Source organism: Peromyscus eremicus, chromosome 1 (assembly GCF_949786415.1).
Source record: "Peromyscus eremicus chromosome 1, PerEre_H2_v1, whole genome shotgun sequence".
NCBI classification, from domain to species: domain Eukaryota; kingdom Metazoa; phylum Chordata; class Mammalia; order Rodentia; family Cricetidae; genus Peromyscus; species Peromyscus eremicus.
This window is the reverse complement of record NC_081416.1, coordinates 157,359,151-157,376,488: the sequence shown is the minus strand read 5'-3', so window position 1 is coordinate 157,376,488 and position 17,338 is coordinate 157,359,151. Positions and strand designations below refer to the sequence as shown.

The window sequence follows — 17,338 nt, the reverse complement described above, 5'->3', positions numbered from 1 at the left end:
GCCGGGGGGAGGGGAGGAGGGGAGGGGCGAAGCGGGGCGGCTGCGGCTCACGACAACAACCAGCGCCGCTGCGGGGCGGGCCGGAGCCGGGGGCTGGGCTGGCCACGCGCGGGGCACCACGGGAGCAGGAGTCCGGGCTGGACGCCCGTCACCTTCAGACCACACCTGGAAAGCAGACCCCGCGTCGCGGCCTGAGAGCGGGAGGCGCAAGGACCTCTGGGAAATGTAGTCCAGACGGCCTTGCTCCTTCCGCCCACAGCTGGGGCGCGAGAACTGGGACTACGGGGTCAGCAACAGAGATCAGGAGAGCCAGTTCCTGGTCTCGAGGAGGTGTGGTCCCCGGTTCAGACTCCTCCCATTGTTCTAGTCGGAACTAGCGGCCTGCATGGACTACCATTCCCAGGGTACCGCGGGCTTCGGACCCTGGGAACCCGACCGACACCGGCAAACGAAGTTAGCTACTGCGCTAGGCGTGGGCTGATGTTGGGTTAGGCTCATTTCCAGGCGCAATTCGGTAGCCGCATTGCACGACGCGGAGGGGAGATGCTGGAAAGGCTGGTCCCACGTCCCTTGCTCTCAGGGAGAGCAGACGAGTGACCGAAACCACGACCTGAGCCTGCGCTTTTCTCCAGCCCTGTCGTACGCGAGCGGTGAATTGTTGTGGAACGCACCAGTCTTGGAGGCCTCACAGCCACCCTCCCCGTCCCCCAGGGTCTGTAGTGCCTTCGCGGCGTGCTACCTCGGGAATTATATTGAATCCCCAGAAATAAAATGTCTGACCCTCTGTTCAGTGGGTGAATGTCCAGCAGGGGCCGCTACAGGACAAGGGGCAAGGGTTGGACACCCCCGACACACTGCCCACCCTCCCCCAACCCGCACAGACGAAAAGTCTGGACTCATCCTGACTACAGAACACAGGAAACTTTATTATAGTGATGAAATTGATAGTCCCCAGTTAATCTTCATTCCGGCCAACTTTAAATGTCTTTGACTCGGACTCGCCGCCAGCCGGCCGAGACTTCTGCAACCCTCACTCATCCGGAGAGGGTTCGTGGTTCCTGTCCCGCAGCGCAGCGCTTCTGTCAAATTAGCCTGGCAGCCCTAGAGACAGGCTGAGCCCGCCCGCCGTTCATTCTTCGACTGGACGCTTGTCAAGCCAGGGAAGCTACCAACACTCGGTCAGGTGGCAGAGGAGGAGGTAGGATTCCCGGGAGAGATCGAGGCCCGAGTCGGCCTCGAGGAAGAGTAGAGGAAGGTGGAGCGTATGGTCCATCCAGGCGGCAGCTGGCTGGGCGAGTGGCCACGCATGTGCGCCTGCATGGAAGCCAGGCTGGGGCAGCCAGCCCTGCACAGAGGGCAGCGATAGGGAGCAGCCCCATGTGTCCTCAGGTGCTTGGTCATGGCAGAGAAGTCCCGGGAGCGCTGAGGACAGAGGCTACAGGAGAAGGGCTTCTCTCCTACAGGTGAAGGAGAGAGCCAGAGAAGGAAGAAATGGGCAAAAGTTGGCCAAGCTAGGGGTGTGTCGAGCAATGGGGCAAGGAGGAGCTGGCAGACCAGCGATGGGAACAAAAAGACAAATTCACACTGGGCAGGATGCCCATACCTGTGTGGACTCGGTAATGCGTCTCCATCTGATGCTTGAGTGAAAACCTCTTTCCACAGACAGAGCAAGAATAGGGCCGAGAGCGAGCAGGAGGGGGTGAAGGTGGGTGTTGGTGGGATGGGCAGCTCAATGTGTGATCTTGACCCACACAGGTTGCCAGTATGCCTGTGTGGACAGAGAAGTCAAAATGGCATGACCAGAATCCCTGAGGCTGACTCAATACATCCAGGCAAGAAATGGAGAGCTTCGGTGGAGCAGAGGCAGCAGCTCTCTTTCCGTGCTTACCTGTGTGCCCTTGCCCAGACTCTTCTATCTCCCAAGGGCTGGGTTGTTCAGGGCCCTGGGGGAAGGATCCTGCAAGTAGAATGAATTGGGGGCCCTGCTAAGGCTGGATCCTGGAGCCCAGCCGCTGTGCAGAAGCCCTGGATGGAATAAGGGGCTTACCTGGAGTGGGGCTGGAGGAGGCCAGCTGATTCTGACTCCAGAGACCTTTGGAGTCCCTCAAGGTCAGTGGGATCCTGGATGGAGAAGAATTACAGCCTTGGCGAAGCCTGAGAACCTAACCAACTCTGGCCTCTCTCATGATCGGAATATTTTGTTGTCTCCTTAACTCAGGAAATGTACAGAGATGTGGTACCCTTCCACCCTTTACTGTTGCCTCTCCTGAGCTGCTCCCTCCCAGCCTAGATGTCTTCCAACTAAGCCCTTCACTCACCTCTGGTCTTGAGGCCAGACCTGCCAGGCTGCAGTGATGGGGGTGCTAAGGGAGAAGGGAGTGCCATATCTGGGCGGCCACAGGAAAATGCTCCACAGGGTAGGTTGGCCCTCTCTACACCAAGGGGCCTCAGCCCACCAGGGCCTGGGAATGAGGCTGGTTAGGAGGGAACCTGGTGGGGAAAGGGGACCAGGGCACCCACGGAGACACTCCTCAGAGCCCTCAGGGCTCTCTATACCTCCTCGTAGGGCCTCTCCTTGCTTCCTTTCTGCTCCCCTGTGGCCCACGGGGGCTGGGCTGAGGGCCTCCTCTGATCTCATCTTCCTAGTTATCCCTGCCCTCTCAGGGCTCTCTCCGGGGGCTCTGCGCTTATTTAGCATCTCCTGTTCTCTCCCATTACTTCTAAAATCCTTCTCTGGTTTCTGTTTCTCTCCAGGACCCCCAAGTCCTCTCTCAGAATTCCTCATGAGTTCCTCTGCCTCCTGGTGCCTCTTCAGTCCTGGATCCAGCTCATCTCCATTCTTGTCCTTTTGCGCTCTCTTGCATGCCTCTTCCAGGGCCTGCACCCCCAACGCTCTGGCTGCCTCTTCAAGGTTGCCCAGCTCCTCAGGCTGTAGCTCTACACTCTCTCCATACACAAAGGTTAGAAGCTGAGCAAAGGTAGAAGGGCTGATGCCTTCAACCAGAGCCCAACGGCCCCTGCAACCCAACCTTGGACTTGCCCCTGCTAGCACCAAGCTGTGAGCAGGGAACTCCAGGCCCCCTACAGTGATCAGGGTATCACAGAGTGCTGGCCGAAGCCTAGCAGCTAACTGCACCAACCTATCAGAGCCATAGGGGCTGATCAGTCTTGTGGGGGTCTGGGGCATGGCTCCTGGCTAATCTACCCGTTTCAGAAGCTCCAAAAGAAAAGTCACAATGGGGGGTCCATGGCAGAAAGGGGAGGGAGATCCCGCAAATCCTCAGGCCTGTGGAGGGGAAGGGAGAAAGAGTGAGTCTCTGGTCTCAGATTGGAGCTGTGTGTCCTGAATGAGTCAAACTAAGGCAAAGGCAAGGTGTGGGGATATGGCAGTAGAAGAATCCACACTGGGTCAGGTTTGGGGCCTAAGGAGCAAGGGCCAGGCAGTTAGCAGAGGTATCAAGCAGTGGGTTTAGGACTGGTATCGTTAGCCAACTCGGGCTTCAGGAGTTTTGCTGCTTCCCCAGGCTCTTTTGCAGGGAAAACCCTCTGAGCAGCCTGGGCTTTTCCTCACTTCGCAGCACAAAACCTGGCATTAACGGAGGAAGATGAAAGAGCTCATAGAGCTTGTGGGTCCCCCCACCCCCACCCCACTGTGAGCCCAGAAAGCCAGAGAAGGCAGCAAGACAAGTTACACAGCAGGAGAGCAGGCTCTAGGGCGTCACTCTCCAAGGCTGACATGTCTAGAAGACATCCTCAGGGAAGGAATTAGGAAGACCAGAGATTCCTGTCCAGTGAATGAGAGCCACAGCAGAGGTTTAGAGGAGGCTGTGATGCCTGTGGAACTGAAAGGAAAGGGAACCTTGAGAAGGGGAAGCTATCTCCTCTCAGAATGAGCCTAAAGCATGGTTTGATTTCTGGTTTTATAAGCCAAAAATAAAGCCCAGAAAGTGCCCAACAAGTCAAGAGTTTAATCACCCACAAAAACATCACACGGGCCTCCCAGAATACTGGAGACGGAGATCAAGAAATAGCCCAAGTGTCTTAGCACCTAGCAGGCCTAGCCCTCCCGCGCCTGCAGACCCTCCATGAGTGAGGGGCCCTTGTAGGAGGGAGAGTTACTACTTGGACACCTTGGGGTGAGTGGTGCAAGGTGGCAGGGACGGAACAGAAAGGGTTGGAATGGAGGAAAGGCTTAGCTGCAGGGAGACAGTCACTCACCTCTGTAAGCTGCCTCCTAGCACCGCATGCTCTCTACTGCTCTTGGGGCTCCCCTCCAGCTAGCTCCACCCCTGTCCTCAGTCATCCCAAGTATCAATCTGCCACAGTCCCCCAAAGGGGTGTGGCTTTATATCTTCTGTCTCTGCTTGAGACCTACAAGAGACTACCATCTACTTTTGACAACCCGGACAGTTCCTCACTCTAACTCTACCTTATTAGACGTGAATCTGTGGGGCCAGGAACTTTGGAATAGTCACAGTCTGAGCCTCATCTCTGCCATTTCCTAGTTGAATCACCTTGGGCAAGTCATCTCTCTGAGCCTCAGTCACCTCATGCATCAAATATCAGTGATCTTTCGAGGTGTGTGCGCAGGGGGAGATGAAGTGGCATGCATGAGGAAGTGGTCTGTGAGTTCAGCACAACACTCAGCTGCTATTAGTTCTGTCTCAGAGGCGACAGTCGCATGGAGGAGCTGGGGACCGTTTCTGATACCTCATAGTATAAGGACAGAAACAGAATCTGAAGCACAGGGGAACCAAAGGCGGAACCTCGTCCCTCCCTTCCTGGCTTAGTACATTAAGCCCCTTTTACTCTGTGAGGCTGACCCTTGTTCCCTGGACCACAGCAAGGACTGGGTGTGTGTGACTCAGATCCTCCCAGCAGACTCTGAGGGGGGGCAACCCCAGGAAGCCTGTGGTGGTCTTCGAAGAGAAAAATCTCCTTTTCCTGGGCTGATGACAAATGACATTTCTCTGAAATCAAAACCAGGGGGCTTCTTTCACTTTCTGCTCAAGGGGTCAAGGTCCCTTGGAGATTTCCGTCTCTTTTCACACTTTTAGACTCTCTCTCTCTCTCTCTCTCTCTCTCTCTCTCTCTCTCTCTCTCTCTTCTCCTCTTCCTGTGTAGCTCAAGGTGTCCTTAAAATCTCTGTCCTGCCTCAGCCAGTGCCACCACACCCAGCTCTGGTACTCTTTCATTTGAGGAAGGGATAAAGCCTTCGAGACTCGTTTCTTTTTCTGTTGTTTTTTCCATTCTATCAATCTGATCCTTCACAGATCATTTCATTCACTTAACAGATACTTTGGGATATTCAAGGATTGTGTCTGGTGTGTCATATAGGTGCAATAAATAACTCCGAGAGAAACTAGCCAGATGTTGATAGACTGCTGTGGTGACAAGAATCAGTCTGAGTCCCCATAGGTTTCTCCCTAGATTCCAGCCCCCTCCTAGACCCAATAAGGTAAGATTAGCTTTTCTCCCTTTGGCTCCAGGACTCGAGGTATTCAGACCTGCCTTCTGCTATTCTCTCCCTCCAGACCCAGGATGCCTTCCCTCCGGTTCTAGCTTGGATGCAGGAAGGTGTCAACCCTTCCTAGATCAGACAGGGTGTGTCGGTGGGTGAGGCTGGTGAAGGGGCAGCAGGGTGGAGATAGGGGAAGATGAGTCAGAGTGAAAAGGAAAATGCAAATGACAACTTTGTTCATCTGCTCCTCTGAATGTTAAATATTTTCCATTTCTGAGCTTTCTAATTCCTAACATCACACACTTGGGAACACACTAGATACTCCTATGTGAAAGACACAAAGTGCCACTCCTGATAGGTGTGCAAGCACAAACCTTCGTCCAACACAAAAACACATGGTCTCTAAAAACAAGAAGTGAGGCAAAGCCACAGCTGTAGAGGGCAAGGTGCTGGGGTCTGGTAACAGCCTCGTCACCCAGAGGAGGCAGTCCCTCCCCTCCCCTCCCCTCCCCTGCCAGTGACTCAGCTGCCCCACTAGTGTGCTTTACCCACTGATGACCAAGAAGTGGGGGCTGCTCAAAGTATCTCTGTAATCAAAGATAGTTGATGGGGGTGACAGTGAGCTTTCGGGGTACTCAAAGGGAGAAATGAGCAAGGGGACTCCCTCTGAGTAAACAAAAGCCCCCTAAGAATAGGAAACCCCATCTTGCCTCCCACTTGGTGTCACCCATGGTAAGGCTATCCCCCTTAGAGGTATTGACAGGGTCTTTGAACCTGAGCCCTTATGCTGGTGACACCTGAGGCCCTCCCTAGCTTCTTCCTACAGCCATGGAAGGGCAATCCAAGACGTTGGGCATTAAGTAATGACAACAGAAACCCTGCAGCGAGCACTTGGACTTGAAAGAGTAGGGACACTGCTGTTAGATCCCAGGCCCACTAGGTGCCTTTCTCGCTCTCCCAGACAGTTAGCCACCTCCCCGGCTGCTCTCCAGCTCTCTAGGATACAGTTAAGAAGCGGTGCTGTTCTGTGGCCTTGCAGACTCTCCCTCTCACCATTACAATACAAGGTTATCTAGTACCTGGCTCCATGTAGATCTCGCTAGACTAAATCACATGGTATGAAACTTCCTGCTACTTCATAGAAACCTATACAAGTCAGAAAAATCCTCTGGGATCAGATGGCTTTTCTTCAAGACCCCTATTATGCTGAGACTCTCTCTCCTAATGAAGTACCTCTCTAGGATATTTTTGTTTGTTTGTTTGTTTGTTTGTTTGTTTGAGACAGGGTTTCTCTGTGTAGTTTTGGTGCCTGTCCTGGATCTCACTCTGTAGACCAGAGCTCGAACTCACAGAGATCCACCTGCCTCTGCCTCTCAAGTGCTAGGATTAAAGGCATGTACCACCACTGCCCAGCTCCGAAGGGTAATTTCAAAGTTTGATCTTTTCCCAAACTAACCAACCTGCTGCATCTGGCTTCTGATTTATAACCTGATTCAGTTTTCTTGGAACAATTTTTCTTCTGATAAAAGTGACACTTGCTGGTGGTAATCCTAGCACTCAGGAGGCTGAGGTAGGAGGATCATGAGTTTGAAGTCACCCTGAGCAACATGAGACACTATGAATGAAACAACAAAAACTGTCCCCATTTTCTGCTTCTCAGGCTCATGCAAAGCGCATCATCTGCCACCATTACCCTGGGACAGAGTCAAGAAAGGACAGGTCGCCGGGCAGTGGCGCACACCTTTAATCCCAGCACTCGGGAGACAGAGGCAAGAAGATCTCTGTGAGTTCGAGGCCAGCCTGGACTACAAAGTGAAATCCAAGACAGGCACCAAAAACTACACAGAGAAACCCTGTCTCAAAAAAAAAAAAAAAAACAAAAAATGGAAGGAAGGAAGGAAGGAAGGGACGGAGGGAGGGAGGAAGGAAGGAAGGACAGGTCAGGAGTGTGGTATTTTATTTGTGCTGAAATGTGATGATATTTTATTTGTGCTTTAATAAAGTTAGCCTGGAGATCAGAGGAAATAGCAAGCCATTTTAAGTAAACAAAGTCAGGCAGCACATGCCCTTAATCCCAATCACTTAGCAGGCAGGGTCTCTGTGTGTTCAAGGCCATACTAGGGAACAGAGCCAAGCGTGGTGACCCATGCCTTTAATCCCAGTACCAACCATAGAGACCTGGGGGTCTGTACAGACAGGCAGTGACAAGGAAGTGAGGTAGCTGGGCTAAGATAACCAATGAGAGGGCAGAACAGCAAGGCAATAAAGGCGTGGGTAAGACAGGACGTAGCTCGCATTTGGGAGCTGCTGAGTTGGTGAGGTAAGGTTGGCTGGTGGCTATTTCTATTTCCCTGATCTCTAAGGTTTTCACCCCTATATTTGGCTCTGTGTTTTTTATTTAATAAGACCATTTAGAAATCTGTCTACACAGGAGAACACAACCTGTGTCCAGGCAGAGGCTAAAGAGAATAGATAGGACATATGATTGAAAGAGAATTATTTGGGAAAGAGACGAATGATTGCCTCACTGTTTTGTTGTTAGTTTTTTTGTTTTGTTTTGTTTGAGATAAGGTCTATTGCCCAGGCTGGCCTGGATCTCACTCTATACCCAAAGCTGACCTCATGGAAATCTTCCTGCCTTTGCCTCCCAAGTGCTGGGGTTTCTAGGAAGGAACCATCAAACCCAGCTTCCTTTGTTCTCTTTAGCACTCATATTACTGAATCAAACTTGAGGTCTAACATTTTTATTCCTACTTATAGGATTGGCCAATGACAATAAAAGGAACATGTGTGAGGTGCTCAGTGCACACAGCCTGGATCCAAAAACCAAAGATTCTGTACTTCACTGTATTGTAATGCAGAGCGCAGCTTAATGTAACAATGTCATCAGAGCAATACAAGTACTGATTCTATTTAAATATTACAGTTAAACTTAGACTATTACAATATGCCAGGAGTGGTTGTTTTATAGAAAATGTTCCCTTTTTATCCTCCCCCACCCTTTTTTGTTTGGAGGCAGGATCTCACTGTGTAGCCCAGGCTGGTCTCCTGTCAATCCTCCCACCTCAGCCTCCCAAGTGCTGTGATTACAGGTATCACACCTCTCTTTGTCTCATGGGTTTTAAACACTGAGTCCACTCCCCAAGCCAAGCTGAACAGATTCAATTTAGAAAAATCCTGTTAAAGCAAAAGTCTTCCCAGGAGCACATTTTTCCCCAAATCAAGGTTCCCAAACTCTCCACAGTATTTACATGTATTAAGACCAATTATCCAAATCTGAGAACATCTGAGCTGTTCACTATTCAAGTACACCCCGCTCATATGAGAGCACCTGGGAATTTGTTCCCTGCTTCCCTTAAACCAGCACATGGGAATAAATAAAAGGAAAAAAGTACTTGCACTCGGCATAATCCAAGAACAGAATATAGTCAACACTCAGGGGGGCTGAACCTGGGTCATGAGACCCTGTGATAGCATACTTTGTGTGGATTAGGTGAAAACGAACAGGGCTAGCCATCAGAAACCACAGGCACCTCCACATCTTCACAATCCATTCTTCAGTTTTCCTGTGGAGCTAACCTCTCCCCAAATCCTCAGCCTCCTTCTGGGGGCTGCTTCAAGATGAGTACCAAATATCAATACTCACTTAAACCCAAGCAGAGGGCCTCACTCTGGCCTTCTTGGGCTTTGTCCCCTGTGGGCTGAAGAGTCCCAGGGCATCAAGGAAGTGCCCACTTGGGTACTGAGAGAACCCCACACATAAACCCACCCACACATCCCTAGACTATAATCTGGAATCCAGAGCCCAGAGTTTACTGGATCAAATGATGCTAAGCCCACATGGACCTCAACTGTCCACTCCTGAGAGTGGACTATCTGTGAACAGATACATACTTGAGGGCCCATGTTGAGTGGAGATGGATGTGCAGGTTAGTATACGAGACTAACGCACTGGTCAGTGGCGGCATACACCTTAGCCAGCACTTGGGAGGCAGAGGTAGGAGGAATTTTAGTTTGAGGTCACCCTGGTCTACAAAGTGAGCTCCAGGACAGCCAGGGCTACACAGAGAAATCTTGTCTCAAAAAACCAAATAATAGCCGGGCGGTGGTGGCGCACGCCTTTAATCCCAGCACTCGGGAGGCCGAGCCAGGCGGATCTCTGTGAGTTCGAGGCCAGCCTGGGCTACCAAGTGAGTTCCAGGAAAGGCGCAAAACTACACAGAGAAACCCTGCCTTGAAAAACCAAAAAAAAAAACAAAAAAAAAAAACAAAAAAAAAAACAAATAATAATAATAATAAGTTTAAAATTAAATTAAAAAATGAGACCAACAGCAAGCATGGGGAAAAATGGGTGTGGTCTTGCCCAGAATCTACACACAGTACGGGAGTCTGCTTTACTCCAGTGGTTCTTAGCCTCTCAGGATCTCACCATCCAGACATAGGAGCAGCCTTTTACATTGAACATTTAGACACTAATACAATTCTACACATGAACGGATAACAAAATAAATCCCACAGGTTGCTCTGAAGCTCATGCCTGTGCAGGTTAATATTTTAACCCCACCGAATACACACAAGTGCATACATTTCCTTATGATTTTCCAGAGCAAACGGACCATGAAGTCCAGTCATGGGACTGTCTTCCATGTCTACATCCTGGGTGTACCCTGAAGTACTCTGAGGACTTTAGCACCACTGAACAGCGACGTGAAATTAGGTGTCAACACACTGCCCCCACAAGGGTAAAACAAAACCTCAGTGAGCCAGGAGTGGGAACGCATGCTTATAATTCCATCACTGCAGAAGCTGAGGCAGGAAAAGATCATAAGACTGGAGTCAGACTAAGTACATAGCAAGCCCCTGTCTCAAAAAAAAATAAAATAAAAGATCACCAGTAAAGATGATTCCCTACAGCATAGAGGATCTCACATAGCTCCCCGTCCCACGCCAGCACAACTGCTCCTGCTCCATGCTTATAGCTCAAAGCCACAGATCCCATCAGGGAAATATTAATTTCTATTGGGCAACAGGTTTGGCTGGGATTTAAAGGCTTCCTCCCCAGAACCTCCAGAGAACCACCGGCCAAACGTCCTGGTCATATTGTCCAACCTGGACCCAACGCTGAAAACCCTTGAGCACTTCCACCTAATGTCGGGAAAACAACCATATACGCAGCCTGGGAAAATGGCCCCCGACAGTTTCCCCGTGGGCTTTCAACCTCATGAACACCGACTCCAGTCCGAGCTGGGTCCAAAGGCCCCAGAGCACTGCCCTCCACGCGCACATGAGTGAACCGCAAGCCTCTGCCTCCAGTTGCCAGAGCCAGGCGGAGGTGGTGGCTCCCTGTTTGCCCACCTCGGCAGAGGCTGGCCTCAGGGACCATGGACAAAAGTCAGAGGGCACGCTGCCTCACCTTCTGCCCAAGCCGGACCCCAAAGAGACCGAGAGACACACGACCTAAAGCCACTTCTCCTCCTCGACGACGACGATGACGACGACGACGACGACGACGACGTCCCTCAAGGACACCCCCACCCCAGCCCTAGCAATCTCTGGGCTGGGCCCAGTATCAAAGAAAGCCAGGAAGAAAAGCCATAGCACTCACCAGTTCGGTCTCTTCCCGCATCAACCTCACCCACTCGGAGGGCAGCACGGGCCGGAGTGGCCGTTAGGAAGTGGGGCTCGACGCCGGACCAGCACCTCGAGGCCACCAGCGCGAGAGCGCGCAGCCTCCGCGGCTTGGTCCTGAGGCAGACGCTGATTGGCTGGAGCTCTGGCCCTGCTCTTTCCTTATTGGTGCCTGTTGGGTGCCGACCAGCCAGTGAAGCGCCTGGTTTTTCACTGCAGCTGATTGGCTGCGGAGCTTGGGCCTTGCGTCTGATTGGCTGGGTGGGGGGGTGTAAGCGGCAAGGCGTGAAGCTGAGATGACATGTGTCATCAAGCAGCCGACAGTGTTGATTGGCTAGATTTTGCCCTTTTCTGCCCTCTCTACTGACCTTTCTCTGTCACTGTTAATGGCCTTGGAGGCTCCTTCCACACAAACTCAAGGAAAACACCATCCTTCTTGTTTATGCCCCGCTATTTGAGCACCTCCAATCTGAAAACTCAAGCTTTCTCTCAACTCCCTACAATGTGGAAATTTACAATGTACAGGGAAGATGTTACCTAACGCAATGAGAATGCGTCTTGGTAAGTGCAAAGTCCAAATAAATATAGCCAAGCATGAAAGAGAGGAGAAAGATTTATCTTCTGCAGCAAATGAGGAGAACACAGGAATAATTTCTAAGGGGGTGTTCTTCATCAAAGAAGGAATGAGGAATTTATTAGGAGGCTACACATACCCATTTTGGGGAGACATTGTGGGAAGGGTACGTTCCTACATATACCTAGTTTGTACCATAAAATTTTACCTGAAAATAAAAAGAAAGGATTTAAAAAAAAAAAAAACAACAAAACTTATTTTCACTCTGGAGACAGACAGATCTCTATAAGCTTGATGCCGGCTTGGTCTACATAGCACATGCCAGGCCATCCAGAGCTACATAGTAAGACTCTGTCCCCGTCCCCACTCACAATCTCTCTCTCTCTCTCTCTCTCTCTCTCTCTCTCTCTCTCTCTCTCTCTCTCTCCCCCCCCCCCCCGTGTGACCCACATGTGTGCAGGGGCCCTCAGGAAACAGAAGGTGTCGGACCCACTGGAGTTAAAGGCAGTTATGAACTGCGGAATGTGGGTGCTGGAACCAAACTGGGTCCTCTGGAAGCGCAGTATGCTCTGCCACCCACCCAGCTATCGCTCCAGCAATACAAGGCTGTTCTGAAGGTGCCATAGCACTCACCAGCATTAGGCCCTTGAAGGGATCTGCTTTGCCTTGTCACTAACAAAGTGAGGGGAAGTAGGGCGTTGGAGAGCCCCCTTTCTTGCCTCTTTTCCTAAACCACCATGGACTGGATGACGAGCCGTGTCCTGGCAGGGAAGATGCCGGCTGTGGGTGTGGGTAGCAGCGCCTTGACCCACCATGATTGGCCTGTTTCAATAAACACTTCCATACTACTCTATTGAATAAAGCACTTGTAATTCTCTCTGGCTCGACGGCCTGCTGAGCCAGCAGCCACTGAGTACATTGCAGCGCCCAGGATCAACTAGTCCCTGGATCTTGGCCAGGGAGGCACCTTGCACAAACCAGTTCTAGGCCCAGCCTGCGGTGGCACGGCTCGTTGGCTGGTCCCGGTACACAACCAATGAAACACGAGGGCGCTCTCAAAGAGGCAGGCCTTGATCTGCCGCTGCCGCTCCTGATTGGCTCCGAGGCTGCTCCCGCTGTTGATTGATCAGGGGGGCCGGAGGCGTGGATCCTGCAGCTTTTCCCGGCTGAGCGCACCTCCTTTCACCGGGCCTACCGAGGAAGAGCTGAAAGAAGGAGACGTGGGGATGGGCGGGATGAGTATCCTAAAAAGAGCCGCGCGTGGAAGAGCCTGGCTCAGTACCCACAACTGTGAGCTGCAAGGTCGGAAGGAAGCACTGTGGCGTTAGCAGCGGTTGATCCAGCCCTCTCCACAGATCGCGTTGTGCACATCGGCCTGGGCCGAGGGTGGGTGCTCTATAGAGTTAACCTCTGAAGGTCAGAGAGGTGATCATTGTCTCAAGTTACACAAGTTCAGTCACTGTTCTGTGAGAGGCCTGCCTTCGAGCTAAGTCGGGTTGAGTGGAGAATGGTGGAGCTCGCCTGTAATCCCAGCATTTGGGAATCTGAGGCGGGGGCCAGTCTGAGCAGCATATTGAGATCCTGTCCCAGAGAAAAAGAGAGACAAATTAACAAAACACTACGTTATGATTAAACAGAGTTGACCTTGTAGATGTGTAATAGGATCCGATGTGGTCCGTGTAGTCACGTGGTCTGATTTCCCTTATCTACAAATGGGGGTTTATGTTTTTTTCCTGCTCTAATATTTATTGACCTGTCTCTTGCTTTTAAAATATACTTTTATTGGGGCTGGAGAGATGGCTCAGAGGTTAAGAGCACTGGCTGCTCTTCCAGAGGCCCTGAGTTCAATTCCCAGCACCCACGTGGTGGCTCCCAACCATCTGATGTCCTCTTCTGACCTGCAAGCATATATGTAGGAGAACACTGTACCTATAATAAATAAATAAATCTTAATAAAAATATATATATACTTTTATTAATTCTTTGGGAATTTTATACATGTATATTTTAATCATGCCCCTGACTCCTCACCCACTCCCACCCTTCCATCCTAGGAGGATGTCCTTGCTTTCCTAACTTCTTCCCTTGAGACAAGGTCTCTCTCTGCTTTCGGAGCTAGGCTGCCAGCCCGCAAGTCCCAGCAATCCTCCTATCTCACCCTCCTATATCCACCACATAGCAGTTGGATTGTGGGCACAGCCTACCACTGTTGTTTTTTGTTTTTTTAAACAAAGGGCTCTAGGGATTTGAACTCTGATCCTGCTTGTGCCACCGAGCAGATCTCCCTAGGTCCAGGGATTAGGTTTTAGGCTGTTTGGATTTTAGGCTTGGATCTAGTCGTGAAGAGCTGGCATGATCAGATCCTGCCTCAGAAAGAGGGAGAAAGATTAAGTTCTCCCAAGCTGCTTAAGGATGAAGACAGGAAGAGTGTCATCTTTGGTCCCAGCTGGTGGCACTATTGAGGAGTAATGGGATCATGAAAGCACTAACTTCAATAATGGATTAATCAGTTGATGAATTCATGGATGAATGGGCTATTAGGCATTGGGGCCCAGTTACAGAAAGTGAGTCACTGGGGTGTGTATTTTGGGTCTCTCCTTTCCCCTTATCAAACTTAGGTTGTTAGACTCTCATGGTTTGAATAAAAAATATCACTGAGTGTGGTAGCACTCTGTGAGTTCAAGGCCAGCCTGGTCTACAGAGTGAGTTCCTGGAGAGCCAGGATTGTTACACAGAGAAATCCTGTCTCGAAAAACCAAAAAAAAAGAAAAAGAAAGAAAAAAAGAAAGAAAGAGAAAAGAAAAGAAAAGAAAAGAAAAGAAAAGAAATGTCCTCCATAGGCCCAGATATTTGAATCCTTGTCCTCAGTTGGTGGGGCTGTTGGGAGAGGTTACAGGGAGGGAGAATGTAAGATCTCTACTTCCATTTCCAGGGTCTTTTGAGTTGGAAATGCAACGTCTCGGCATCCTGCTCCAGCCAACATGACTACTCTGCCTCCTCTCCATGACTGATTCTTATCCCTTGAACCATAAGCCCCAATGAAGTGTTTCTTCTGTCAGTTGCCTTGGTCACAGTGGGTTATCACAGCAACAGAGAAGCAATCAACATACTCGGCCAGCTCTGCTACCTACTGAGCCATCTTACTGGCCTGCGTGTCTCTATTCTGTTTTTATGGTTCTGAGGGTCCAGCCCAGGGCTTTGGGCATGCTAGGCAAGTGTTATATGAGGAACTGCAACTCTTAGACCTGCCCCCCTTCTTAAATGAGGGACAGGGTGTCATTATATAACCCCAATGGTTTCAGACTTGAGATCACCTGTTTTAGCCTCCCAAGTCACCACACACCTGGCTTTGAAAGTAAATTTTATGAAGGGAGAAACGGGTCTGATTCATACTCTCTTGGGTCCTCAAATCCTGGAGCAGTGTTGGTTTGTTTGTTTTGAGATAGAATCTCTCTATGTAGCCCTGGCTGTCCTGGAATTCACTATGTAGATCAAAGTGGTCTTAAATTCACAGAGAGATCCACCTGCCTCTGAAGGTATGTACACCTCCCCCCAACTATTTGTTGGTTTTTAGAATAGAATCTCCTGGTCTATGTAGCCGAAGGTGGCCTCCAACTCCCTATGTAGCCCAGGCTGGCCTTGGCCTCCTGATTCTCTTACCTCTGTCTCCTGGATCCTGCATTAAGGTGTGTGCCATCATACCTGGCCAGTTGTTACTTTTTGAATCTCCTTGTGATAATATGTATTTGCGTGCACTTCTAAGTGAATATTGAGGACAGGTTCACGGAAGCGGAACTGGTTGGGTAAAGGGATGCAAGTTGTACATTTACATGAAAAACAACAACAGTAGCAACAACAAACGTACTTTCGTGGGTGAAATAGAATTGGGGTTTGCCCTGCTTGGTTGCTATGCACCATTACGTTATTCTTTCTGTTCTATGAGTTCACATGAGATGCTCAGCGGGGTAGGACAGAGAGATAAGCATGGGGAAGTGGCGAGGGACCAAGCCACACGGACCCCTCGGTATCAGGTGAGGAACTAAACCGTGTGCTGAGGGGCCATAGCTGGTTAGAGGTGGAAGAGCAGTACAGTCCCCAAAAGGCTGGAAGGTCGCAGGAGGAACAGACACCAGGTGACTATCCCCCTTCTCCTAAGATCCCTGTTCTGACCTGGCCCACACCTTTCTGCTCCCCTCTTACCCAAAGGCACTGGTCTCTGGGCAAGAAGCCAGGAAGGAGAAACCTGTCCTTCCAGCCCGGGCTGTCTCCATCACGCCACACTGCTGTCTGTCCAGCTGGGCCACTCAGCAGGTATGTGCACAGAAACAGCCAGAAAGGGTGATGGCACACCTAGGACAGAAATGGGGGTCTGCCTGCCTGACCTAAACCCCAGAGACCAGATTCACTTCAAAGCTCCCATACCTAGCAAGGCCTGGCCTGTCTGAACTGCTTAGAGCAATGCTTAGCAGAATAATTCCTCCTTCCATGTACACCTTGCACAACATACCAGCAGTGGCATATTTTTTAGCTTTTTAAAACTTAAGTGTTTGGGACTGGAGAGATGGCTCAGTGGGTAAAGGGCCTGTTGCTCAATCCTGAGGGCTTGAGTGCAGATCCTCGGCACTCATGCAAAAGCTGGGTGTAGCTGCAGGTGTGCCGCTGTGGTGGGTGAGGACAGGAGCATAGAGCCCAGCAAACAGGTCGGGTGTGCCGCTGCGGTGGGTGAGGACAGGAGCATAGAGCCCAGCAAACAGGTCGGGTGTGCCGCTGCGGTGGGTGAGGACAGGAGCATAGAGCCCAGCAAACAGGTCGGGTGTGCCGCTGTGGTGGGTGAGGACAGGAGCATAGAGCCCAGCAAACAGGTCGGGTGTGCCGCTGTGGTGGGTGAGGACAGGAGCATAGAGCCCAGCAAACAGGTGAGCTTGAGCTTCTGTGAGAGAAGACCTGTCTCAAAGGTAAGGTGGAGAGCAATAGAGGAGGACACCCAACATCCACAAGCCGGCAGTAGCCAGGCACTGGTGGCGCACGCCTTTAATCCCAGCACTCAGGAGGCAGAGACGGGGATCTCTGTGAGTTCGAGGCCAGCCTGGTCTACAGAGTGAATTCCAGGACAGGCAAGGCTACACTGAGAAACCCTGTCTCAAAAAAACCAAGACCTAAACAATAAATAAATTTAAAAAAATAGAAAAACAAAACAACCACAAAACCAATGGTAGCCTGTGCTACAAGACGGTAACTATTACAATCCCTAATTTGTAGATGACACAGTGAGGCTCAGACAGTTGGGTGGGACTGGTGAGAATACAGGGCTGCCTCTCCTAGAGAATCCCACTCACATGCTAAGTCACAGTGAACTTTCTCAGGAGGACACCTGCTTGAAAAGCAGAGTAGCACGGAATGCCCCATTTCCTTGATGTGGTTACAGGTTAGTCAAACGTGTGCCTAGAGATGGAGACAAGTTTCATGCTTGGGACTACAGAAAAGCCAGTTCAGCCAGTCAGCTAGCTGGGCCTCTTCTTCTGTATTAAAATCTGGAATGTATCACATCTTTATGGTGTTTTGAAAATTCTGATTTGAAGCTAGCCACGGCGATGCATATCTGTAATTCCAGTACTCAAGAGGTGGAGGCAGGGGCATCAGAGTATGATGCTAGTGGTACCATGACTCAGTAGGTA

The 17,338-nt window shown here is 50.7% G+C and overlaps 1 protein-coding gene across 3 annotated transcripts; it reads right to left on the bottom strand.

Annotated features, from left to right (window-relative positions):
* Nucleotides 1-906: 906 nt before the first annotated feature.
* Zbtb32 (zinc finger and BTB domain containing 32) lies at nt 907-11,854 on the bottom strand. Of its 3 annotated transcripts, XM_059275683.1 has the most exons (7): nt 11,067-11,854; nt 3,693-4,970; nt 2,319-3,286; nt 2,048-2,121; nt 1,889-1,957; nt 1,604-1,768; nt 907-1,457 (listed from the first exon to the last, which is right to left on the bottom strand). In XM_059275683.1, exons 3-7 carry the CDS (start codon nt 3,185-3,187, stop codon nt 1,180-1,182), a joined length of 1,455 nt encoding a protein of 484 aa, XP_059131666.1. In that variant the 5' UTR covers nt 3,188-3,286; nt 3,693-4,970; nt 11,067-11,854; the 3' UTR covers nt 907-1,179. The 3 variants fall into 3 exon arrangements, with proteins under 3 accessions (XP_059131666.1, XP_059131675.1, XP_059131683.1); XM_059275692.1 differs by lacking the exon at nt 3,693-4,970; XM_059275700.1 differs by lacking the exon at nt 11,067-11,854 and having other exon boundaries at nt 3,693-5,066.
* Between the last annotated feature and the right edge of the window lie 5,484 nt (nt 11,855-17,338).

Excerpts from the sequence above, each read along its gene's own strand:
- Zbtb32 (XM_059275683.1), bottom strand. The coding sequence starts at position 3,187 with ATGCCCCAGACCCCCACAAGACTGATCAGCCCCTATGGCTCTGATAGG. Across the intron at positions 2,122-2,318 it reads GTCTGGCCTCAAGACCAGAG|GATCCCACTGACCTTGAGGG; the intron begins GTGAGTGAAGGG and ends TTCTCCATCCAG. Across the intron at positions 1,958-2,047 it reads CTCCTCCAGCCCCACTCCAG|GATCCTTCCCCCAGGGCCCT; the intron begins GTAAGCCCCTTA and ends TTCTACTTGCAG.